General features: G+C 38.6%; 1 protein-coding gene across 2 annotated transcripts in view; it reads left to right on the plus strand.

Annotated features, from left to right (window-relative positions):
• Nucleotides 1-17,026, plus strand: part of LOC129927759 (uncharacterized) — an 81,770-nt gene extending 64,744 nt beyond the window's left edge. Inside the window, exons 4-5 of one of the 2 annotated variants that reach the window (XM_056038473.1) lie at nt 13,143-13,288; nt 16,769-17,026. In XM_056038473.1, coding sequence (XP_055894448.1) covers nt 13,143-13,288; nt 16,769-16,802 — 180 coding nt within the window. In that variant the 3' untranslated portion in view covers nt 16,803-17,026. The remainder of the gene's footprint in view (nt 1-13,142; nt 13,289-16,768) is intronic. The other variant, XM_056038479.1, reaches the window with a different exon arrangement.
• Nucleotides 17,027-27,442: the final 10,416 nt, after the last annotated feature.

Raw genomic sequence — 27,442 nt, forward strand, 5'->3', positions numbered from 1 at the left:
TTTCCCAACGATAATCAACAGTCAAATTTCTAGGGAAATCGTGAAAGCCGTTTTCGAGATCCGTGTCTACCCAGCCCAAAAGGCTTTATTTTCCATGAAGTTACGAGTTGAGTAGAGGTATTGTAATGAAATGAAAAGAAAGAACAAACGAGTATATTTAAACGCATTAGAAATTGTTTTGTTACATCTAAATACTCTAGCAAGTCTAGATGTCAATCCATTGACCTATATGTTTAAAATATATATAGGTCTGTGTGCCAATCCATAGACCTATATGCTTAGACATAAATAAATATAGACTGGAAAAAGGAAATAACTTCATGTAACTTGAAAACATGTATATCTATTGTTGTCGGATTTCAGAATTCTGAAAAGTTGCATGATCTTCAGTCTTAGAGATTAAATAAAACTACACTGCTGTATAATAAAGTCACAAATTTTCGTTTCATAGAACTCTTTTATCAGCCAGTCTATATTTATGTCTATGCCTATATGTATTAAATATATGTATAGGTCTGTGTGTCAATCTATATATATGTATAGGTCTGTGTGTCAATTCATAGACCTATATGTATTAAAATGTATATAGGCCTAGGTCTGTGTGTCAGTCCGAATAGATTTGGTAAGAAATGTGTTTTAAAGAACATTAAATACATTAAGGCAGCATTCACTCTTTCCGAAATTTACTTTTAATACAAAATCGAAAAAAAATTTCGTTCAATTATTTGTCAATTATTTTCTGATGGAATTGAAAAGGCTGTTCAAGAATTATTTTTCTTTTAAATAATCAAATTGTTATAAAGCATTTAAAAAAAAATAAGAGCAAGTAGAAAAAAATATTTTTGTTTTGTTTTATTTTATTTTATATCTTCACTGCTGGTGATTTCTAAAAGCATCGGTTTAAAAACAAAACAAAACACTTCATTCTAGCCAGTTGGATATTTCAATAATGAGATATCCCCGTCATTAATTTGCTTGTATTAATACGTCTTATTTCTTGAAGCTGTGAACTCAATCAATGTTTGTAATTCTATACGTGATTGTTTTATTATTTCACAAAGTTGTAAACACGAGCTAACTAGTTGACTGAATGTTTCAATTAGTTTCAACTGCTGCACTACAACCTACAGCTAACAACATGCGAGTCTAAACATCTCCAAAATCATCAGATACTTGATAAAAACATTCTTTTAAAACTCACAATATTTGTTTGAGTAGAAGGGGACAAATGTTGTTTTGTCTATTCAGTTTCTAGTATCGATACCCGGCCGTTCGACTGTAGCTCCAAACAGTAAGTACAACTCAACTGATGTAGGCGTATTATAGTTTTAATATAAAACTTGAAATAGACATGAGCAAACTTCTTTTTAAACAAAATCGAATAAAACGTTTTGCTAATAACTAGACAACGCTTTCAACTTTAATGTAGATTATTGTAGACGTATGTAGAAACACAAATGAAATAATGATACGCTAAATATGATATACCCACTAAAAATACCGACTTGCTTTTCAATATAATATCAGGACTTATAAACGGCCCTAAAAGTGCCTTATATTTCTAATAGCTTACGGCTTTTTCAAGACTACCTAAGGTACTGTCCTCTAACCTCGGTGTGGCAATTTCCTACAGGTAGAAATAACAATACCATTTCTGTCAACAGTTCCAGGGCCTGTAACAATAACATTTCTTTCAACAGTTCCACTACGTAGATATAACAATAACATTTCTCATACAAAATTGTCTTAACTGTTACTGTCTAAAAGCTTAGCTAGACAGACAGTAAAACACTCATTGTTTATTCAGTATTTCAAGAAGAGACTTTATAAGTTCAATATAGGTATTTAAAACAGAAGAAAAGGAAACCATGGCGCTTTCTAGACTTATTGACCCCAAAACAAATGTGAAAGTGCTTGTCAGGTTCAATTTTTCACGATTCTTTCAAAGATTATTTCGGCAAATTGGAAAATGTAAAGCCATTAAATGTTTGCTACCTTTGATTTCCTCTTGACCTGCTTCGTATTTTTGTATTGGCCCCTAAGATAAGAAAGAAGACGCATCAATATAATCTGGACTAGGAAGAAATGTTGCATCGCGATAACCGATCATTTGATTAAACATCAGACATCGATTAGAGAGGGCTCTATGTTTTACGTTGATTTGTGTTTTACCAATCAAGTGTGAACCAAGGCTGTAAGAACAAGAGTTAACTATTTAGTTGTATGACTAGCTACTCACAGGATGGTTTGTAATCAGCTGGGTTAGTGAGTGTATGTATGGAGGTGTATTCAGGAGGATATAATTCATTTAGACAATAAGTTGTATACAAGAAAGAAAAGATCAACGAACATGAGTGAGAGAATGAGAGAGAGAGAGAGAGAGAGATAGGAGAGGTTGAGAGAGAGAAAGAGGGAGAGTGACAGAGAAAGATTGAGAGAGCCTTAAAGAGAGAAGTACTGAGAGATTGAGCAAAAGAGGGTGAAAGAGAGAGACAAAAAAAGATAGTTTGATATAGAGAGAAAGAAAGTTAGAGGAATAGAGAGAGGGCGATTGAGTGAGAAGATAGAGAAAGAAAGAGAGAGCGAGAGAGCGATTGAGTGAGAGAGCGAGAGAGAGAGAGAGAGAGAGAAACAATGAATCATGAAACATTCAAACCTTCGTTGTGTTGTCTATTTGTCAATGACTTGTTCTGGGAGATTTGTTAATGAAGAACAACTGCCAAAGTTGCCAATAAAAACATGTCAAAGTTCACAAAAAATCTTAATTTGAAAGCGTTGCTCTGTAAAATTAATTCATCAAACAGAGACCCAATGGAAAACAATAAGTCAATCATTGATAGAAGTAGTTTGCCATTTTTGTAACATTCCATTAATTGTTGTTCACTCTCCTCTATCGCCACTGCCCTCACAGATTAACTGACGCCCACATACACTGGAGACTAACACATACACAGACTGACATACACATACTCAGACACTAACACACACACACACACAAAGACACATATACACAGGCAATGACACATACGCAAACATTGACACACATATATTTACATATACACTGACACACTAAAGCCGACACACAAAAACACCGACACACACACACACATACAAATGCAGACACAGGCAGACACGTCAACCATATCTTAATAAAGTTGATAATATTGTATTTCATTGAGTGTAGTTTATAGTCCGAAATGTCAGTATTTGACAACGCTGTCTTCTACTAGCTATTGATCTCTGTCTGGGGACGGACACCAGACTTGACACTGACACGCCCACCCCCCCCTCCCCTTCTCTCTGTTATTTAGTGACGACTTCAATCCAGTTTCTAGTAGCCATTGATGTGCGTCAATCTTGTATTGTTTCGTTTTCTTGGCTCAATGACTAGACTCACACTTTTGTGACCCAATGGAAGCCGTGGTTCAACTACTCACATGTAATAGCATCTTCGTGGTGCTGGAAAATAATAGCGACTTGAGAGGCTCTCCGTGTGAGATACAATCAAATGTATTCTTGTTTCCAACTCACTTAAAGACAAGGTCAATGGCAATATCCACATGTTAAATGTTCATTTCCAATGTACACATTGTTTTGAAGGATGTAGTGGTGAGGTAGTATAGGACTACCTTTATCACGAAAGTAAGTGTTTTTTATTTCTATATCTTTTATTAAAGAGCTTTCCTTCATTTGAATATTTTACAGTCTTTTTTCCCTCACAGTGAAATATTTTGTAAAAAAAATATTTTTTTTATATTAAAAAAATCTCGATCTGGTATATATTTATATTTTAATCAATAAAAATATTCAGAAATATAATAATATTGTGATAACCTATGGGAGGCAACTCAACTAGACAGCTGTTTATTTACACGAGGACATTATATTCACATAGAAGATCTGCCTTGAGCACAGCATCTTCATCTCAGCTCTAGACTTGGGCGGACATCGTTCTCTTCTTCCCTAATGGCAACATTCTTCTTAGACTAGTCTCTAACAGTGCGCACCTTCTGCCCCCCCCCTCCCGAAATGAAATCCCTCCCTGCGGGGTGAGGTGGGGATCGGAATTAAGTGACTGATTTTGTGCTAATTTGTCTTTTTAATTGAAGAGTAACTGATCCACAATGCACAATCAATAGTGTTATACTAATGTGTCAACTTCAAGAAAAGAAATAAAATTGAAGTCACTTTAGTTTACTTCTATCTAGACAATAGCACACCGCTGCACACCTTGATTATTCAATTAAGAATGCAAATCAACGTAGTTGAAATCTAGTTGTTGTTTCTTCATTTTATTTTTGGTTTTTACCCAACCTTTGACCTGTGAATGAAAGAAATGTGGTAAAGACATACTGGCATAATGGCAATTCTATGTTTCTCTTCTGGCCTGTCAATGACGGACTCATCTCGGCAGCCATCTTTAACTGTCACGCAAGAGACGACTATCACATGTTCACCCTAACATTTAGATGTGTGATTCCCAGCAGCCATTCGGAGCTTACATTGATCATAGTAAGCCTACTTTGGCGCATGCGCACACCATTCTTTTATTTTTCTTCAAAAAAAAAAAAAAAAAAAAACACCACATGAAGGAAGAAATCTAAACTCCATTTTGACATTTCATTTTTTTTTTCGTAATGTGGGCGGCTAGCCCAAATCGAAAGCCAAACTGCTTTGTTGTCATTCTGTTAAATGCAAAATCATGGATTAAAAAATGCGACTGACACTAGAGACAAAACAAGGAATATTGATTTGAAGTTTTTGCTTGTTTTAAAGTTTGTGAAATTTAGAGTGTAAATAGCAAGATGTAGAAGTCCCACTTATTTTTGTTTTTAAATATATATTGTTCACTTTAATTGATTAAGCTTTAAACGAAGAGATTTCTTTCTAAAAGTGGAAGCAAGTTCTAGTTTTCCTATAATACATTGGCGTCGCTTGGGAAGGTGTCATCCGGTTCGGTGTCCCACTTCCCACTTAAACAACAACATACTTTTAAATACAAATACAGGCACAGACCAATCGTCATACAAGGCCTGAACACCGACCTACAACGTCACAATCTGTGGGCAGTGGGGAGCTCGCTGCCGCGTCACAGTGGCAACCAGCTATTGGTCCCACTGCCCACAGGTTGTGATGCCCCAGGTTAGTTTTGAGGCCTGCTCTAACGATTGGTCTGGCACAGACCATGGCATGAGCCACAGGTAGAGGATTACTCTTGAATTGAAGACGTCACACAGACCATGGCAAGAGCCACAAGTAGAGGCTTACTCTTGACTTGAAGACGTCATACAGACCATGGCAAGAGCCACAGGTAGAGGCTTACTCTTGAATTGAAGACGTCATACAGACCATGACAAGAGCCACAAGTAGAGGCTTACTCTTGAATTGAAGACGTCACACAGACCATGGCAAGAGCCACAAGTAGAGGCTTACTCTTGACTTGAAGACTTCATACAGACCATGGCAAGAGCCACAAGTAGAGGCTTACTCTTGACTTGAAGACGTCACACAGACCATGGCAAGAGCCACAAGTAGAGGCTTACTCTTGAATTGTCACACAGACCATGGCAAGAGCCACAGGTAGAGGCTTACTCTTGAATTGAAGACGTCATACAGACCATGGCAAGAGCCACAGGTAGAGGCTTACTCTTGAATTGAAGACGTCATACAGACCATGACAAGAGCCACAAGTAGAGGCTTACTCTTGAATTGAAGACTTCATACAGACCATGGCAAGAGCCACAAGTAGAGGCTTACTCTTGACTTGAAGACGTCACACAGACCATGGCAAGAGCCACAAGTAGAGGCTTACTCTTGACTTGAAGACGTCACACAGACCATGGCAAGAGCCACAAGTAGAGGCTTACTCTTGACTTGAAGACGTCATACAGACCATGGCAAGAGCCACAAGTACAGGCTTACTCTTGACTTGAAGACGTCATACAGACCATGGCAAGAGCCACAAGTAGAGGCTTACTCTTGAATTGAAGACGTCATACAGACCATGGCAAGAGCCACAAGTAGAGGCTTACTCTTGACTAGAAGACTTCATACAGACCATGGCAAGAGCCACAAGTAGAGGCTTACTCTTGACTTGAAGACGTCACACAGACCATGGCAAGAGCCACAAGTAGAGGCTTACTCTTGACTTGAAGACGTCACACAGACCATGGCAAGAGCCACAAGTAGAGGCTTACTCTTGACTTGAAGACGTCATACAGACCATGGCAAGAGCCACAAGTAGAGGCTTACTCTTGACTTGAAGACGTCATACAGACCATGGCAAGAGCCACAAGTAGAGGCTTACTCTTGACTTGAAGACGTCACACAGACCATGGCAAGAGCCACAAGTAGAGGCTTACTCTTGAATTGAAGACTTCATAGGTTCGAGGATTTATAAACATTATATTAGGCCTATAGTGTTGAATAAATATAATACTAGGAGTTAAGTTACTAGTTTGATTGATAGGCACACTACTGTAAAACACGAATCGCTACAATAAAAAAGAGAAATGAGTGTCGGGTTCCTTTTTCTGACTTTGCTTGTTCTGTGCGTTGGCTTGGCTCGTTATGGGTTACAATTACATATTACTATTAATAACAATGACTACTAAACACACTTCAACTCCAACTATCCCTGGAAATATAGATAATACTTTAATATCCGATAGAGCTCAAATAATGACATCAACTAGAGTAAATATTAATACACAACCACCAGTCCAGGAAGCGACCGTCCTCACTGACTAACACACTCTCTCGAACATTCAACGAAGACTAAACCATTCAGTTCATAACACGTGCAAGACTATTCACATTCATAACCTGGGAGTACTTAAACAAGGGGATATAACTACCATACCAAAATATCAAAGTAACATATTCACTCTCGCCATACCTCCCCCTGATAACTAGTACTATAAAATCCTCGAAGAGAAAAGTTCTTTGCATGGATGCAGTGTTGAGATCGTTGTGCGTGTATAGAGCTGAAAATGTTTCTCACAAATTTACTTCTCACGTCAACCTTGTCCAAATGTTTCTCACAAATTTACTTCTCACGTCAACCTTGTCCAAATGTTTCTCACAAATTTACTTCTCACGCCAACCTTGTCCAAATGTTTCTCACAAATTTTCTTCTCACGTCAACCTTGTCCAAATGTTTCTCACAAATTTACTTCTCACGCCAACCTTGTCCAAATGTTTCTCACAAATTTACTTCTCACGTCAACCTTGTCCAAATGTTTCTCACAAATTTACTTCTCACGCCAACCTTGTCCAAATGTTTCTCACAAATTTACTTCTCACGCCAACCTTGTCCAAATGTTTCTCACAAATTTATTTCTCACGCCAACCTTGTCCAAATGTTTCTCACAAATTTACTTCTCACGCCAACCTTGTCCAAATGTTTCTCACAAATTTACTTCTCACGCCAACCTTGTCCAAATGTTTCTCACAAATTTACTTCTCACGCCAACCTTGTCCAAATGTTTCTCACAAATTTACTTCTCACGCCAACCTTGTCCAAATGTTTCTCACAAATTTATTTCTCACGCCAACCTTGTCCAAATGTTTCTCACAAATTTACTTGTCACGCCAACCTTGTCCAAATGTTTCTCACAAATTTACTTCTCACGCCAACCTTGTCCAAATGTTTCTCACAAATTTACTTCTCACGCCAACCTTGTCCAAATGTTTCTCACAAATTTACTTCTCACGTCAACCTTGTCCAAATGTTTCTCACAAATTTACTTCTCACGTCAACCTTGTCCAAATGTTTCTCACAAATTTACTTCTCAAGTCAACCTTGTCCAAATGTTTCTCACAAATTTACTTCTCACGCCAACCTTGTCCAAATGTTTCTCACAAATTTACTTCTCACGTCAACCTTGTCCAAATGTTTCTCACAAATTTACTTCTCACGTCAACCTTGTCCAAATGTTTCTCACAAATTTACTTCTCACGTCAACCTTGTCCAAATGTTTCAAATACTCCCCATCCCCCCCCCCATCCTTTACCAGCGAGGTGGTTTTTGGATGTGTAATTGGGGGCCTCGATTTGACTTCCTTCTGTCTGAGCTGTAGAACATTCCTTATCATGGCGTCTACAACTCAAATAGAGTTCAATTAAATAGAGCTGTAGAACATTCCTTATCATGGCGTCTACAACTCAAATAGAGTTCAATTAAATAGAGCTGTAGAACATTCCTTATCATGGCGTCTACAACTCAAATAGAGTTCAATTAAAAAGAGCTGGACGAATTCCGGCAGTCAGATGATCTTCCTGTTCAGCTCTGATCAAAAAGCTTGTTTCACTTTTGCTGGCTTTATGACGTGCGGCGACCTTTTGAACAATTTAAATTTCAGACAAAATTATTTGTAGAAGTAATAATAATAATAATAATAATAATAATAATAATAATAATCAAACGCAGTTTAGTAAGTTTGCAACCGCCAATTATAAAACAAAAAAAAATATTTGGTTTTGAAAAAACACTTTTTTTTTCACTTTAGCATGATCTATTAATTGCGTCTCACAGCCACTAGCGTCGCCACTAACAAACTATGTGAAAACCAGCTTGTAGTAGTGATCAATGGAACTGTTACCTCTTTTTAATAGCATTACAATCGCCAGACCACACACACACACACACACACTATTTTGAAAGCAACATAAAAAATAACGTTATGGGATACTTAATTTTTTCCAATTGTTTCTATTAATCATTCAAGCACAAACAACTTGACTCGCACACACTGGCACTCAAATGACTTTTTTTAATCTAAAAAGAAAATATTGACGTTGAAGTGTTAACCTCTTTTGTTACATACATTTTTATAATAAATGTCCTTCATTTCAACATCGAAACAGAGACCACCTCTCACTAGTTATTAAATTTGAAGAAGCAAATGCTGCAGTCTATTCCACTAACGTATTAGAAGAATGGTTTAATTAATTTCTCCTCAAAAATTTTTTAAAGATATTGTTTCTTTTCTATTATAATTAATATAAAATAATACGTCAACTGTTGTTAAATAAAAAATAATAATAAAAAAAAACAACAACACCCCTGAAGAAGCAGCTGATGTTGATGTAATATCGCTTTGTTTTTAAGTCTTGTTTGAAGACCCACATTTCTGTCAGAATAATCATGATACAGTAAATAGCTGCACTAGAATACAATAAATAGAGAAATGTTGATCTTAGAACGAATATGATTCATATAATAAAAGCCTTAGTATTAGTTTTAGCGTTGTCGCCTAGACAACAGCTTCTCCCTCTCTACGCAGCTGCTGTATCCAAACGAAAGGCAAACAACCGATACAGTCAGGGACCAAAAGCGTCGTTAGCCCTGCGTGCCACAAATTGGGTCATGGGCCCCCCCATTCTTCCATCAAGGCTGACTCCCATGCCGTTCCCGAGTTTAGACACAGCAGCAAGGCTCCCCCCTCCTCCTGCTCAAAAAAGTTTGAGAGAAATGTGAAAATATATTAACATGCATTTAAGCCAAACCCAGACCGCGAACAACGGAACACTGTTAACACTGTCATTTGTAATTGCTGAGGGATGGGTCACTCAGATTCTAGGTCTAAGCCAACGAAAACTTCGCTAGCCTGTTCAAATAAATTTCTCTCTGGGAGGGGCTCAAGCAGATTTCAGACGCTAGGGACTAGAGACGAGGGCGAAGGCCGAGCACACTGGGGACCCTCACCGTTTTCCTTCATTATACCACATGAACGTGCGGAAGTCCACCATTTATGAAACGGCCCTTTGAGGAGAAGCTTATGGATTGTGACAAGGTTGAATCCCCGACTTGTGCTGTGAACATAGTTCTAAGGCACTCCAAAGGAAGTCTTGTTTTGCTTCCCTACTGGCTGAGTCGTCTCCCCTAACGACCCTGTGCCTGGCAGAAACACAAGTTCCATAGACTCGGCTACATTGCTTAACAGCTAAGCTTCTCACATGACCAGATTTCCCCTCAAAAAAGAATCTTTCGGATCGCTACTCTGCACTGGTCGGAACTAATATCAAATGATTGAACCATGTGTTGACAGTAGACGACAAGTCAGAGTATCCTACACTTTAACAATAGGATCCTATTATACAATGTTCACTTCTTTTCAGATTAAAAAAAAATCTTTAATGATTTCATTGCAAATAAACTTGTCACTCACATAAAATAAAAGCAGTTCAATATTAGAGCTAAGGAAGAAACCACGATTAGGGATTAGTTATTTGTTTCCTAAATAGGGGAAGTTTTGACTTACAGACAATGACGAGACTAGTAAAAACAAAACTAGGATTTTAGGAAGAATAGCGAAACGTAAAAAGACTACCTTTGACGGCTTCAGAGAGAGGCAGCTTGACGACATTCGACGGTGTTCCCTTGGTTATTATTTAACTTATTCGACATTCACTCTCAGTGTCCACTAACTTATTCGACATTCACTCTCAGTGTCCTCTAACTTATTCGACATTCACTCTCAGTGTCCACTAACTTATTCGACATTCACTCTCAGTGTCCACTAACTTATTCGACATTCACTCTCAGTGTCCTCTAACTTATTCGACATTCACTCTCAGTGTCCACTAACTTATTCGACATTCACTCTCAGTGTCCACTAACTTATTCGACATTCACTCTCAGTGTCCACTAACTTATTCGACATTCACTCTCAGTGTCCACTAACTTATTCGACATTCACTCTCAGTGTCCACTAACTTATTCGACATTCACTCTCAGTGTCCACTAACTTATTCGACATTCACTATCAGTGTCCACTAACTTATTCGACATTCACTCTCAGTGTCCACTAACTTATTCGACATTCACTCTCAGTGTCCACTAACTTATTCGACATTCACTCTCAGTGTCCACTAACTTATTCGACATTCACTCTCAGTGTCCACTAACTTATTCGACATTCACTATCTGCGTCCAGTAGCTAATAGAGTTGGCCTTTCCCCTTTTGTTATTGAATGTCGTTATTTGAGTGTTACCTCCGTTTGACTTAGCTGCAGCGCGGAATGGCAAATAAACCTTATGGCCAGTGGAAAGAATTTCTCCTAGTGGCCAGAACTAAAGCAGATACTCTTAGCCCCCCCCCCCCACCCCGCCCCGCTTCTGTCTGAAGGTTCTTAATATCTTATCACCAACTTTACATGTGCATGTGTGTGGGTTGCAACGTATCTTAGAAACTCTCAACTTACTAGACAGTTCCATTCATTTGAAGAACTGTTCGGACTGAAAAGCGTTGTTAGTCTATCCGCTCTCATCAATGAATGTTTTTATAGAAGCGTCACGATGAGACTATAAATAGTCAAGGACGTAACAATGAGATGAACACTCAAAAAAGAGTCAGCAAACGTGTTGAGGCCTGCTGACTTTCTTGAAGAGCGATGGCATATTGCTAGTCGTATCGAATTGAAACATAACATTAAGTCTTTGATTATTTGAAAACTACACAACTGTTCCGTTTGCTTTAACCTTATCACTAGCAAATGTTAGACTGATGTCAGATTATTTACGTTTTTAATTAAATATGCCACCAAAATGTCAACACTATGTTAACAATCAAGTGTCATCTTACAAGTCTTGACGACACAAGAGGATATAGGATACCCTAGCATTTACAATAAGATTTTTATAGAAGTTGAATTATATCTAGTAACATAATACTAATATGTTTCTTTTTAGTCGAAAGTAGAAATATTTAATGAGAACATTACAAAGATAGTTTGTGGAAACACAAACTCTGAAACGTCACCCAAAGTTGTCCACCCAGGCAGGTAAAAAACAACAAAAAGGTTGCAGTATTTTCAACATGAATACCAGAACCTAGAGGCAATTATTTAACAAGCAGGAAATAGCCATCGTCAATACAAAAAGAAGACACACATACACATGCAAAGTCTTGCGATACTATTATATTGTTAGGCCGACTAACGCTCACAGGATACAAAGATATATTAACGTTATTATTGTTACATTGTTAATATTCAAATAGTTTGAATAAACTGATTGTATGAAAGTATGGTTGAATGTGGGCCTGGATTAACTGATGTTATTGAAGGCTTATCTAATTGTTTTGTGAAGGACTAATCACTCATTCAATGCCTCAAGGAAGAATTCTTTACTTTTGGTTAAATGTCTTAATATATATTGTTACCTCTATATTGCATTTAACTTGCATAATAATAAACACTACTTATTAAAGCTTGTTAAAATTATATTTGATAATAATAAGGCTTTTATTTCGAGTCCGAAGATTAATAATAAGTACAGTACTTCATGGGGCAACGCAGTCCCAACTACATTGAAATATTGTATTTTTTATAACATTATTTTAGAAAAAAAAAGTTCGCATTATTATTTAATTAATATATTGAAAATTCGCCTCCCCAGTTGTTGTTGTTTTTTTCTTTTTTAACTAGTGACTAGTTGTAGAAATGGTGTAGAAATTGTATATTTGTAGGAACAAACTGCTAGCATATTTAATTGTAAGAATTAAACGTTCCACTTTCAGAAAAGAAAAAGTAACAGTTGCACCAGAACTTTTCAGGATCGAAAATATCATTGTATCGGATTATCAATTATATATATTTTTTGCTTTTGTTATCTAATCGAGACAGACGGATGTACGGGCGGACAGACAGCGGGGGCCGCTAAAATGATTATAACTGATTCTAGGTTATACCTTCGGTGCGTTTAATCAAAATTTAACATACACTATTTCGATCTTGAATCTGTACCTATCATCCAATAAAATATTTTAATTTAAAGAGACAAACTTTTAGACACACACACACACACACAATTATATCTTTCCATTTGTTCCTCCAACATTGCCTATGACGTAACGTTAGACGACCAATGACTTGGGAGAGCTCAGCAATGAATGCTTAAATGAATATATGACTCTGGTTATGTAAAAAGGAAAGTCTAGAAATAAATCAAATGATTCCATGGGAAGTTTATTTATAGCTGGTAAATTAGGGTTAGTGTCGTCTTTCTAGTGGTTGGATTCAAAAATGTTTTCCTATAAAGTAGTATCAAGTGCTTCCAATTAGTTTTCAATGTGTGCAATCAAGTCTGAAAAAAAAGTAATGACGAAACATTTTCTTGTTCTCTGTATTGCTCACAGTTGGTGGATGAGGAGCGAGTAAACCCAACAGTATTGCTAGAAGACGAGAGTTCAAAGACAGTGGAGAAACGGGAGCGCTACATGGGGATATGCATGAAGAAACAATACAACAACTTTGTGCCAGTCCCTTGTTTAAGGAGTGGTAGGTACAGACAGAGCTACTGGTAGATGTAGATGTCGTAACATAGGTATTTATAGATGTCTAGTTGTAGATGTCGTAACATAGCTACTGGTAGATGTAGATGTTGTGGCATCTTTGTGCCAGTCCCTTGTTTAAGGAGTGGTAGGTACAGACAGAGCTACTGGTAGATGTAGATGTCGTAACATACATATTTATAGATGTCTAGTTGTAGATGTCGTAACATACATATTTATAGATGTCGTAATAGTTAGTTGTAGATGTCGTAACATTGTTACTGGGATGTTGATATCTTAACATAGGTACTAGTAGATGTAAATGTTGGAACATCCATGTGCCAGTCCCTTGGTAGGTATAGACATACGCGGGCACGTTGCCCTGCCTCATCGTGGCGCCCGCGTGGAAACGGCCATTTGAGGAAGTGGCTAGGCTAAATGGGTAGCAACACAGGACTCCCGTGGGGATGCCCACGGGTAGACGAGAGTCCACTCATTGCACGGGCGGGGTTGTAATAAAGTCCCCACTAACATGTCACCAATCCATGCGCTGTTCCTCAAAGGGACCGTTACATAAATGGCGGATCCCGCACAGTTAGCTTGGTACATTGAAGGAAAATGGCAGAAGTCCCCGGTGCATTCTCGGCCTTCGGCCGTGTCTCTAGTCCACGTGTCGGGGGTCGAACGCATCGGTCAACAGCAATGCCTTACATAGGCATTGTCTAGGGTCTCTCCCAAACAGAACTGTGTGTTCACACAGGTTTTTTTTTTTTACTGTTTGGCGTCCAAACAGGTTTTTTTTCAAACTTAGAGCTCGAAGAGCCTTCGGCTCAGCTCTTAGACATCAACAAGGTATAGACATACGGAGGATCCTGTCGCCTCAGCGTGGCGCCTCCGTGGAAACGTCCGCCCCGGAAAGCGGAAAGGCTAGGAACGAGAGCTAACAGCTAACGTGAGAAAGGCTTGCTAACCCATTGCACAGTTCTCAAGCTGGGTCCATATGGGTGGTAACTGCCGGGCCATTCACGGTATTATAAAAATATAAAGCGCCCCCTTGTGGGATCGGCCTCCAACCTCGCTTGGGATGGGGGAATACATTGAATTGGCTCAATGTACCGTCACATAGTTACTAGGATGTTGATGTCATAACATAGCTACTGGTAGATGTAGATGTTGTGGCATCTTTGTGCCAGTCCCTTGTTTAAGGAGTGGTAGGTACAGACATAGCTCTTGGTCGATGCAGGTGTCGCAACATAGATATTTATAGATGTCGTAACATAGATATTTATAGATGTCGTAACATAGATATTTATAGATGTCGTAACATAGATATTTATAGATGTCGCAACATAGATATTTATAGATGTCGTAACATAGATATTTATAGATGTCGTAACATAGATATTTATAGATGTCGTAACATAGATATTTATAGATGTCGCAACATAGATATTTATAGATGTCGTAACATAGATATTTATAGATGTCGTAACATAGATATTTATAGATGTCGTAACATAGGTATTTATAGATGTCGTAACATAGGTATTTATAGATGTCGTAACATAGGTATTTATAGATGTCGTAACATAGATATTTATAGATGTCGTAACATAGGTATTTATAGATGTCGTAACATAGGTAATTGTGGATGCTAATGTCGTAACATAGCAACTGGTAGATGTAGATTTTGTAAAATAGTTAATGGCAGATGTATATGTCTTAAATTGCTACTGGTTAATGTAACAGCTACTGGTTGATGTAACATAGTTGCTGGTAGATGTAGATGTTGTAACATAGCTATTGGTAGATGTAGATGTAATAACATAGTTACTGGTAGATGTAACATAGTTACTCGTAGATATAGATGTCGGAAGATGGCTACTGGTACATATAGATGACGTAGCATGTCTGATTGTAGATGTCGTAACATAGCTAGTGGTAGATGTAACATTACTAGTGGTAGATGTAACATAGTTAGTGGTAGATGTAACATAGCTAGTGGTAGATGTAACATAGCTAGTGGTAGATGTAACATAGCTAGTGGTAGATGTAACATAGCTAGTGGTAGATGTAACATAAGTACTGGTAGATGTAACATAGCTAGTGGTAGATGTAACATAGCTAGTGGTAGATGTAACATAGCTAGTGGTAGATGTAACATAGCTAGTGGTAGATGTAACATAGCTAGTGGTAGATGTAACATAGCTAGTGGTAGATGTAACATAGCTAGTGGTAGATGTAACATAGCTAGTGGTAGATGTAACATAGCTAGTGGTAGATGTAACATAGTTACTGGTAGATGTAACATAGCTAGTGGTAGATGTAACATAGCTAGTGGTAGATGTAACATAAGTACTGGTAGATGTAACATAAGTACTGGTAGATGTAACATAGCTAGTGGTAGATGTAACATAGTTACTGGTAGATGTAACATAGCTAGTGGTAGATGTAACATAGCTAGTGGTAGATGTAACATAGCTAGTGGTAGATGTAACATAGCTAGTGGTAGATGTAACATAAGTACTGGTAGATGTAACATAAGTACTGGTAGATGTAACATAAGTACTGGTAGATGTAACATAGCTAGTGGTAGATGTAACATAGTTACTGGTAGATGTAACATAGCTAGTGGTAGATGTAACATAGCTAGTGGTAGATGTAACATAGCTAGTGGTAGATGTAAAATAGTTACTGGTAGATGTAACATAGCTAGTGGTAGATGTAACATAGCTAGTGGTAGATGTAACATAGCTAGTGGTAGATGTAACATAGTTACTGGTAGATGTAACATAGCTAGTGGTAGATGTAACATAGCTAGTGGTAGATGTAACATAAGTACTGGTAGATGTAACATAAGTACTGGTAGATGTAACATAAGTACTGGTAGATGTAACATAGCTAGTGGTAGATGTAACATAGCTAGTGGTAGATGTAACATAGCTAGTGGTAGATGTAACATAGCTAGTGGTAGATGTAACATAGCTAGTGGTAGATGTAACATAGCTAGTGGTAGATGTAACATAGCTAGTGGTAGATGTAACATAGGTACTGGTAGATGTAACATAGCTAGTGGTAGATGTAACATAAGTACTGGTAGATGTAACATAGCTAGTGGTAGATGTAACATAGGTACTGGTACATCTAACATATGTACTGGTAGATGTAACATTGCTACTTATAGATGTTACAAAAGTACTGGTCGGTGTAGATGTCGTAACATGACTACTGTTAGATCTAGATGACGTTACATGTTAGATTGTAGATGTAACATAGTTACTGGCAGATGTAACATAGGTACTGGCAGATGTAACATAGTTACTGGCAGATGTAACATAGGTACTGGTAGATGCTGATTTAGGATAAGCTACATGGCCATGTAACACATCCAATGACTTAATTTGAAAATAAATATTTTGTATATAATTCTTCTCATTTGACTTCATGTTCAATTGGGAGCTAGACAATGATGTTCTCCATACTTTCTACAGGTCGTTAAAAAAGTCTAGGACATGGAAAGGTTGAACTTCTGACACCAGTTGTTGTACTGTCTGTGTTGGGACACATCAAGTCAAGACTCTATTTCTTTGTTGTTTGTCATTCATAAAACTTAGGTTCAAATTTTCTATTTAACGAAATGAAATTCTTTTAAACTTTTATCTTTTTAGGCTTCATATTGAAGATTATATTTTGTATAATAGATCTTTGAAATACAAGGGAAAAGAAAGAATAAAAAAAACTTTTATGGATCTTTGTTTTGTCTTAATCACTATGAAATTCACACATGAAATTTTCGTCTATAAAAAAAGGGACCTTTAACCTTAAATAGATCGACCAACAGTTTGTTACGGGAAGCACTCCAGTATCTGAGATGAACTCCAATTGGTGACAAGGCAGGAAGACCTAGGTCTCCCGTAGTGCCCTGGTAAGGAATTCTGCTGTTTGGCGTAGTGCCTCGTAGCTTCCATACAAACTTAGTGAACCACTAGATACGTCCTCCCGCAGCTCGCGGAGCTGCGGACACTCTTGCAAGACGTGCGCCACCGTCTCTTCTGATTCCCCGCAGTGTCGGCAACGGGCATCAAAATTTGGCCGGAACCGGGCGAAGTACGCACCTATGGGGCAGTGTCCCGTACGCCACTGCGCTATTGTTGTTTGTTCCGACCTTCTTAGCCTCCACCACGGGTCCTCTCGATTTGGGCGGCGCATGTGATGCCAGACTCCCCTGGCAGTGTTGGAGTCATCCCAGGATTTCAACCACTTTTCATGTACCCACTCTCGTATTGTTGTTGTAGCCTGTTGGAACGTACTTGGTGACTCGAAAGTGGGCACGGCCAGCGCTCCTTCTCTAGCTAGAGCATCAGCCACGGCAATGCCCCTCACGCCGCAGTGCGAGGGCACCCACTGCATAACGATGACAGCTCCAATAAGCATGCGGATGTTATTTGCGGCGCCTAATGCCTCTTCCACCAATTTAGACTTTCCCCCTAAGCCAGCCATGGCTTGGAGGCAGGACTGGGAATCGGTAACCATTACAACGGTAGTCGCAACGGTTATCTTTTCGCGCAGTTTTTGGAGCACGTGTTTTAGGGTATTTGTAATCGCCGTTAATTCTGCATCAAAGCTACATGCGGCGAGGCCGCATGTGCCTGACAGCTTTTCTGGGTCCAGGTCTGGGTAACAGATATAGGCCCCATACCCAGCTCTTACGGGGTCTTTCATGACCGACCCATCTGTGTAACAGTATATGGCATCGGCCGAGTAGGTCTTTAGTGTTTCCAATGCCATTTTCCTTAGTAGGTCCGGGTGTGTGTCTTTTTGTGGCTCCCTCCAACCCATGTATAGTGAAATTTATGGGAGGGATGGGCTGTCTCCTCCAGGGCGGGCACGTGCTTATCCGTCTAATTGGGACCCGGTCAGTGGAGAGGCCAGCTTGTGCACTCAAATTTGTAGCGCAGTGCATAAATGATGTCCGTTTTATCCTATGTTTTTCTCTCCAATGACTGACTAAAGTGTGGGTCGGGAGCCCTGGTTCGCCCCTTTTGTAGCGTTCCAGGGCAGTTAGCACGGCGCGCTCTCTCCTCAGGCTGAGAGGAGCCACGTTGGACATGATTTCTGCAGCGGAAGTTGGGCTCGTCCTATAGGTGCCGCAAATGAATCGGAGAGCCTGGGCCTGTACACGATCGAGTGATTCGAGGGCCGTCTTGCTTGCGTACACCTGCACAGGCAGGCTGTAGTCGATTTGGGATCTGACAGCCCCTGTGTACAGTGTGCGGAGCGTGTCAGCTCGGGCGCCCCACTTGGTACTGGCTAGCTTTCTGAGTAACCCCAACTTCTCCGAGGCCTTTCGTTCAACATCCTGGATGTGCAAGTGCATTGATAGCTTCCTATCTAGTGTGACTCCTAGATATTTTGGCGTGTTTTCACGTTGGAGTCGCAGCCCACCGAGTTGGAGCTCGAATGGGGCCCCAATAATGTCGATTCCCAGGCTGAACAGGCTCCAGGTCGTTTTGGCAACGTTTATCTGAATCTGCCATTTTGAACAATACGAGGAGATGGTTTGGAGGTCGGCTTGTAATGCTGCCTGAAGTTGGTCAGCTTTCTTCCCGGTTGACCGGAGGACAATGTCATCGGCATATAGCAGTTTGCGACACCGGAGTGAGCTGGGCAAATCATTAAGATAGGCCATGAAAAGGATACATGAGAGGGCGGATCCCTGGGGTAACCATCTTATTGGGGTATTTTCGCCACTTAGAGAGTACTGGAACTGTGTTCGTGTTTTCCTCTCAGTTAGGAACTGTTTTATCCAGTTGTAGGTCCGCCCGCGTACGCCCATGGCTCTAAGCTTAAGATAGAGGCCTTGCTTCCACACCCGGTCATAAGCCTGTTTTAGGTCAATAAAAACTGCGTATGTGCTCTCGGACCTCTGGAACCCGTCGGCCACCTCCTGCATGAATACCGTGACCTGGTCGATCGGGCTCAAGCCTGCCCTAAAGCCAGCCTGCTCTGGCGCTAGGATACCGGCAGCACTCCAGTATCAACACCTTATACGTTTTTTTCTGGAATAGAGAATTAATTTTGCAAATACTGTCAAAGTATTAACCATAGACATAAATAAATATAGACTGGCCGATTAAAGAGTTTTATGAAAAGAAAATTTGTGACTTGCAATTTTGTATACTTTATTATACAGCATTTATGAGCAGTATAAAAGTTGAGTATTCATATCTATTTCAGCCACACACCTATATATATATATATATTGTAAATAAGGAGGCAGTGTAGTTTTGTTTAATCTCTAAGAATGAAGATCATGCAATTTTTCATAATTCGGAAATCCGAATACAATAGATATACATGTTATCAAGTTACATGAAGTTACTTCCTTCGGCCAGTCTATATTTATTTATGTCTATGGTATTAACATTCTTCATGTGTGAAGTCAATGAACTACGATAATGTGTATGAAAGCAAAAAAGTTTCTTCCATTCTTCACGAAAAAAAGAATCTACGAGGACGAGTAGATGAAAAAATATAACGGTTAAATTAGAGTTTTGCCCCGTGTAGCCAACGAGCTAGTAATTCATTTCTCAGCGATATACATCAACTTAAATTGCAAGGAAAATCGTTTGAGCTGTTTTTGCGATCAGCTGCCCAGGTTCCTGGACCCAGATTTCTGCTGGATCCATGTTCCTGTATCCAAGTTCCATGAAGTTCTGACTTGAATAAAGTTATTGTATAGACGTTACTTCGAAAAAGAAGATGATAAAGTCTTACGCGTATCCCTAGGTCAATCTTGCCATGCATGTTAATCAATGACTTAAATTATGCCAAATCATTGGTTTTCCTGTCTGACTCAGGCAACCCATTCTATGCTCTAATAGCACTAGGGAAGAAGGAGTATTTGTACAAATTTGTCCTTGCAAATCGTGCATAAAGTGATATGGCGCTGACATTTCATACATTAAATGACAATTTTAGTCTCTGGTGTATAGATTTGACTGTTCTATTAGTTACAGTTAAACTCCATAGGAAACCAACACACTGTTACAGACTGTATAGATATATATACGTTTGTAAAGTAAATTATTAAGTATTCGAAAATAAAGACTATCCAATTATGACTGTAGGGGGCGTGGTGGCTGAGGGTAATACACTTAGCTTCCAAACCGAGAGTTCCCGGGTTCGAATCTTGGTGAAGACTGGGATTATTAAGGACTCCCGAACTCTAACGGGTCATTGTGTTGGCCACATGACACCCTGCTCGCTAACCGTTGGCCAAAGAAACTGATGAAATTCACATCATTTGCCCCATTGATTGCAAGGTCTGAAAGGGAAACCTTACCTTACTTACTCTGTATGTATGTGCGTGTTTGTGACTGTGAATTGGTTTACTGATAAACATCGTCAGTACTCTGTCCATTGCTGCCAGGTCTATTCACATCGTCCTTATGCCTGTCCATCATAGCAAATATTGTTTTCGTGGGACAACCACATGGGCTTACCAGAGGCATGGGAAGAAAAGCAGACAATTAAAAAAACAATTTCATTTTCAAGTTGTTTCTCATGTGTGACTGTTTCTTTCTTCCACTGGCACATTCAAAGAGAACAAGTTCTTACCGTGAAATAATCACATCTAATTCTAGCTCAGAGGAAGTGAGGTTGTCACTGACCATTATCAGTTCAGTGATGCCCAAGCTTCGACCTGCGGGCCATATCCGGCCACTGATGCCCGGCGCGTCAGAAATTACTAGCTCAGCGACTGTCGCAGAAAATCAATTCATCTTTTTTTTGTTGTGATGTGTACGTTGCACACGTGTTGAAGATTTATTTACCTCCACATCTGAAGAAGTTCACTTTGCACTAAGGTATCATGGCCTCCACATCTGAAGAAGGTCACTTTGCACTAAGGTATCATGGCCTCCACATCTGAAGAAGTTCACTTTGCACTAAGGTATCATGGCCTCCACATCTGAAGAAGTTCACTTTGCACTAAGGTATCATGGCCTCCACATCTGAAGAAGTTCACTTTGCACGAAGGTATCATGGCCTCCACATCTGAAGAAGTTCACTTTGCACGAAGGTATCATGGCCTCCACATCTGAAGAAGGTCACTTTGCACTAAGGTATCATGGCCTCCACATCTGAAGAAGTTCACTTTGCACTAAGGTATCATGGCCTCCACATCCGAAGAAGGTCACTTGGCACTAAGGTATCATGGCCTCCACATCTGAAGAAGGTCACTTGGCACTAAGGTATCATGGCCTAAAAATGTACTTCTTTAATTTAAGATCAACATCGATTTATTAAACGTAGATACAAAGGTAAAGAAAAAGTCTAAAACAATGAATGATCCATCATCATCATCACCAGCCCCTTGACTTGCATTGGTGGAATGCTGCAACGAACCGCCCCACCTCCTCCTGGTTAGCAGCTGTCCTTAGCGTACTAGCAAGAGACAGGATGCTCCATTCTTTTGTTCAGCCATCTTATCTCGTGCTCCCTTGAAGAATGATTTCTGACAGTGAATAGTGTCTCTTGCTGCCTGACCAAACCAAATCAATCCTCTTCTTGCAGTTCCAGAGGAGCTCCGGCTTTGAGCCAGCTCATTTGTTTGTAACATGTGTTCGGTGCATTTCCAAAACAGGTGCTGAAAACAAAATCGCCTATAAAAGCCCAGAGACTGTTGGCCTGCTGTCGATTAGCACTAAATATAATAAATGAGCATCTATCTATCTATCTATCTATCTATCCATCTATCTATCTATCTATCTATCTATCTATCTATCTATCTATCTATCTATCTATCTATCTATCTATCTATCTATATATATATATATCTATCTGTCTATCTGTCTATCTATCTATCTATCTATCTATCTATCTATCTATCTATCTATCTATCTATCTATCCATCTATCTATCTATCTATCTATCTATATATCTATCTATCTGTCTATCTGTCTATCTGTCTATCTATCTATCTATCTATCTATCTATCTATCTATCTATCTATCTATTTAAATCTAGCAAACAGTCGGTTGGTTTATCATTGCAAATGAATTGCGTTTCTAAAGAAACTGTTTCTCTATGTAGAGTTGTTTCAGTTGGTGTTCTCTATGTAGAGCTGTTTCAGTTGGTGTTCTCTATGTAGAGTTGTTTCAGTTGGTGTTCTCTATGTAGAGTTGTTTCAGTTGGTGTTCTCTATGTAGAGTTGTTTCAGTTGGTGTTCTCTATGTAGAGTTGTTTCAGTTGGTGTTCTCTATGTAGAGTTGTTTCAGTTGGTGTTCTCTATGTAGAGTTGTTCTCATGTTGCTTGCCACTATTCTTCTGTTTTCAATAACATTGCTATGAATGAAGGGAAGAAAGGTTTCTGTTCTAGTCTGTACATGAATGTCATTACATAAAATGTTGCTGCCTCGTCTTCTGAACCTCGGACATGAGAATGAAAACCTCAGCTTTTGTTTAACCCTATCCACCCGATTAACTCCATCTCGGTTTGACTAGTCAGGAGTTTAAACTTGCTCCAGTCGACCCTGGAGGTTGTAGGGGAGGGGGGAAGAACTAACGACGCCCAGCTAGAAGATCTTAGCAGCCGAGGACAGTTTTACTTAAGACAATAAATGTAAACTTCGTTCTCTCTAGCCCACTTTCTTTTCTCTTTCTTTTCTCTTTCTCTTTCTCTCTTTCTCTTTCTCTGTCTCTTTCTCTTTCTCTTTCTCTGTCTCTTTCTCTTTCTTTTTCTGGCGCGCTCTCTCTTTCTTTAACACGCGTTTTCTATTTCTGTAATCATTGTCTACGTCTACGTTACTTAGTGTCTGCTGACACCATTTTGAACTTCTCTGTCTGTCTTCCTCTACCAAAGTAGAAGCTGTTAATGAACAAGAAAGACAAAACTCTTCAGACCAGACAAATTACAAATTACAAATTGCAGACGATGACTATAACATACAATCTGAATCTTTTCTTAGTCTTTTTCTTCGTTTTCATTTTTCATGTTGGAGAGTTCAGATATGAGATCAGCTGCGCTATTGTGACCAAATCAGGCAGTCCTCTATATAGTTTTACTATAAATATTTTAATATTCATATTTAACCTATCACATGATCTGTCATGTGATCTAGTAAGGGACACGACTTGTGAAATTTTAATTTCTTCACAAGCGCATCAGAAAGATTATGCGTAAAAAAACAACAACGTCTAACTTAATAGATAACCGGCCGGCCTTGGATAATCGGAGGCCCTTGGGAAAGTGAATTTGGTGGTCTCAAATAAACAACAACAAAACAATAACATTGTTTGAAAAGACAATACCGCCATTATAGAGCTTAAAATATAATAAAATATTTTTGAAAAAAGAAAAAAATGATAATAATAACAAAGACAGTTTGTGTGGAAACACAAACTCAAAATCGGCCCCGAAGTGGTCCACCCAGAAAGGTAAAAAGGCAGGTATCAATATTTTCAGAAAGAACATCAGAATTGAATTCTATCAAAGACAAATGACAGAGAAGAATGGAGAAAGAAGGTTGACAGATCTTGTGTGGTGCCCCAGCTGTCCAGCAAACCAGAGGAGAGGTGAAAGTGAAGGTGAAGTTAGATGAGAACCTGGCCTAACTGATGTCTTATAATGAATATCTAATTGATCTTATTGTTTTGTAAAGGGTTAATCTATTATTCAAATCCTCAAAAACAGAAAAAAAACATTTCCGTAAAAAAAAAAAAAAAATTCCTTAAGTTAAGTATTTTAAAGTATTTTACGTACATTGTGCTTCACTGTAGTTCACGCGATAATATAAAAAACTACTTATTAATTGTTGTTTTAAATTATGTCCAACTTATATGTATACTAAAAAGTTTTTTTCTCTTAAAAAAGTAAACTTTTTTTTTGAGTAAATGTAATAGTTAGTAGGACAGAACTTACATTACGTAGCAATGCAAGTGTAAAAAAAAAATTGACAAAAAAATCTAAAACCATTTGCATAAATGCGTTTAAGATATGGTATGATGCGGCCGCCTCTAATAAAGAGCCTCCAGTGTTTGTTTCTATTAATAGTGAATAGTTGTAAAAGTGGTGTATTGTTTATGAAAAAAACTGCTTGCATAAATGATTTAAAAAATTAGATTTTTCGCTTTTAGAAAAGAAAAAAGTAGCCGTTGCATCAGAACTTTGAATTGACTAAAATATTATGATGTTGGATTTTCAATATCTTTTCTAGCTTACGAGATCTAAACGGGACGGACGGACAGACGGACAGACATTTCACACAAAACTAATACCATCTTTTCCCCTTTCGGGGGCTGCTAAAAAATGTTTAGTTCAGACCGGGTATCGGATAAGTGATTTTCACACCGTCAGATACGTGATAGTATTCAGTCAGCGGATAATAATAGATTTGTGATTATTTATTGATATTAACATTATATAGACATCAAGGTGTAATACTAGACCTAGACTTCTGATTTAGAACTCTTTAAGATCCAGATCTCATTTTCTAATCTATATTATGTTTCCGTAAAAAAATATTAGTATAGCTTGAGCTTATATATCTTCCCTCGGGCTGACTCGGCCATCTGCCACATAGATCGCTCGGGGGCTGAGCCGTAAAGCGTTTGACTTTCGAACCGGGATTGCAGGGCTCGAATCCTGGTGAAGATTGGGATTATTAAATTCGGGATCTTTGAGCGCCTCTGAGTCCAGCCAGCTCTAATGGGTACTTTGACATTAGTTGGGGAAAAGTAAAGGCGGCTGGTCGTTGTGCTGGCCACATAACACCCTCGTTAACCGTAGGTAACAGAAACAGATGACCTTTACATCATCTGCCCTATAGAACACAAGATTTAAAAGGGGAACTTAACTTTCTTTTTTATGTATTATGTCAATAAAATTGAAATAACTTTAAATTTACTCTCTTATAACTTCGGAACACTATGGCTGACTACGCCTTCGCCATGTTTTGTTTTCTAAGTCTAGTCAAACCAAATTTACATTTTTTTTTTACTTTGAAAATGTAAAGGGTCAAACTAGTGTTTTCCCCATGTGGCCAAAGAGCTAGTCTCAGCGACATACATCAACTGTTAAATTCATAGGAAAATCGTTAGAGCAATATTCAAGATCGGCTTTCTCCCTTCACGGAGGAGTGACTTGAATACAGGTATTCTAAAAAAAATAATAAAAGAAACAGCGAACAAATAAAATTACGCAATTCATTAAAAACATGACCGTCTATATCTAAATCAACAAATAACTGAATATCATTTATCGCAATTTCCGTAGTAGAGACAAGAGTTAGACCATGTTTAGATTAGTAAACATAGAGTCACAGTGCTCTACTCTGTTTGAGATGGGATACATGTTTTGCAATTTTTTCTCTAAATTTTTTTTTTTAGTCCTTTGCAAGCCCTGCACAAATTGGAGGTTCTAGGCGGCTGCCTAGTTTGCCTATATGCCTATGCTGGCCCTGCTTACAAGCAATTAACATCAATAGTAATAATAGAAGAACTCTACTAAATAGCAATAGTGATAGTGGTCTAATTGATAAATAGCTAAAGTAATAATATTATTTTAAGAGAGTAAAATTTATTTTTAGAAAAATTGATGATAGTAAAAATGGATAAATGCCAATGGTAACACTAAGAAAAATTGGTTACACACCATAATTTAGGATAATAAGTGAATAATTAGTAAACGTAATAGTACAAATATGAAGGGATAATAGAATATAAATAATAAATAGCATATTCTGGGTGTGGGGGTATGTTTTTGAATATTTATAACTGTACCCGCTTAAATATTTAGAATAAAAAATATAGGTTCAAATAACTTTGCATTTAAAACCATTCTTAGAAGTGTATTTTTTCTTTATATGACTTTTATGGCCAAACAAATGTACCACAAGAGTCTACCCCTTAAAAATCTCTTGCTCGATGTAATGGAAACAAAAAGAACAGTTTGACCTATTTCTTTAAATCGTGATCTGAAGGTGCTGATTCAATTTACCTAAGCACTTGAGTGTGAGCCGAGGTCTCCCGAGGTAGCCACGAGATCCAACCAGATTTGCTGACCAGCGAGGCTTTACGCCAGAAGATATCCTAAACTCCCACCGAAAGCTGTCAGCCATGAACCAGGCTAATGGAGGCAAGTGGTTGCGGCGCAAGTCGTCCTGGTCAATATTTAAATAGTTTAGATCCTGTACATTTACACCTAAAATGTGTGTAGTGGTTTCTTTACTTCTTTTGCTATCATCGGATTTTACTATACAGATACCATCGTTCAATTGTCTTTAGTTTACGGTCTATAAGTTCCAACATTTGGTAGAGTCGTGAGACCTTTCAGGAGTGTTGTAGTTGTTTGGTTGTGTTCAGACGATGTCTTGTGGAAGAACTCTCACCACGTCACTCTCAGGTCACTTCAGTGCCACTCTCCTTCCTTAAAAGTTCCCCTTTCAGACCTTGCGATCTGCATGATGCCGTAGGACATAATCATCATCTTTTTTTGAAGTAACGTCTGTATTTTATAAGATAAGATCTATAGGACAGACGATGTTAAGGTCATCTGTTTCATTGACCAACGGTTAACGAGCAGAGTGTCATGTGGCCAGCACAACGACCAACCGTCTTTCCCCAACTATAGTCGGGTACCCATTAGAGTTGGGTGGACTCAGGGGTGCCCTAATATAATAAATCTCAGTCTCCACCGAGATTCAAACCCAGGTCCCCCATGTTCGGAAACAAAGCGCTTAACCACTCGGCCATCTGAAAAGGTTCGTTTACTTGTTTACGTTCTCGTTTTGTAACTAAACAAAATGACAGCCGATTGTCATTTAGAAACTGGTGAGTTGAAGAATAGGATTTATTTCACAGTATTGAAAATATAGGTAGGCGAGAATTCATTGTTTTTGTTGTAAGAGATGTTGAGTTGTCTTTCGTCGTTGTGGGAGATGTTGAGTTATCTTTCGTCATTGTGGGAGGAGATGTTGAGTTGTCTTTCGTCGTTGTGGGAGGAGATGTTGAGTTGTCTTTCGTCATTGTGGGAGATGTTGAGTTATCTTTCGTCATTGTGGGAGGAGATGTTGAGTTGTCTTTCGTCGTTGTGGGAGGAGATGTTGAGTTGTCTTTCGTCATTGTGGGAGATGTTGAGTTGTCTTTCGTCCTTGTGGAAGGAG

Source organism: Biomphalaria glabrata, chromosome 1 (assembly GCF_947242115.1).
Source record: "Biomphalaria glabrata chromosome 1, xgBioGlab47.1, whole genome shotgun sequence".
NCBI lineage: Eukaryota > Metazoa > Mollusca > Gastropoda > Planorbidae > Biomphalaria > Biomphalaria glabrata.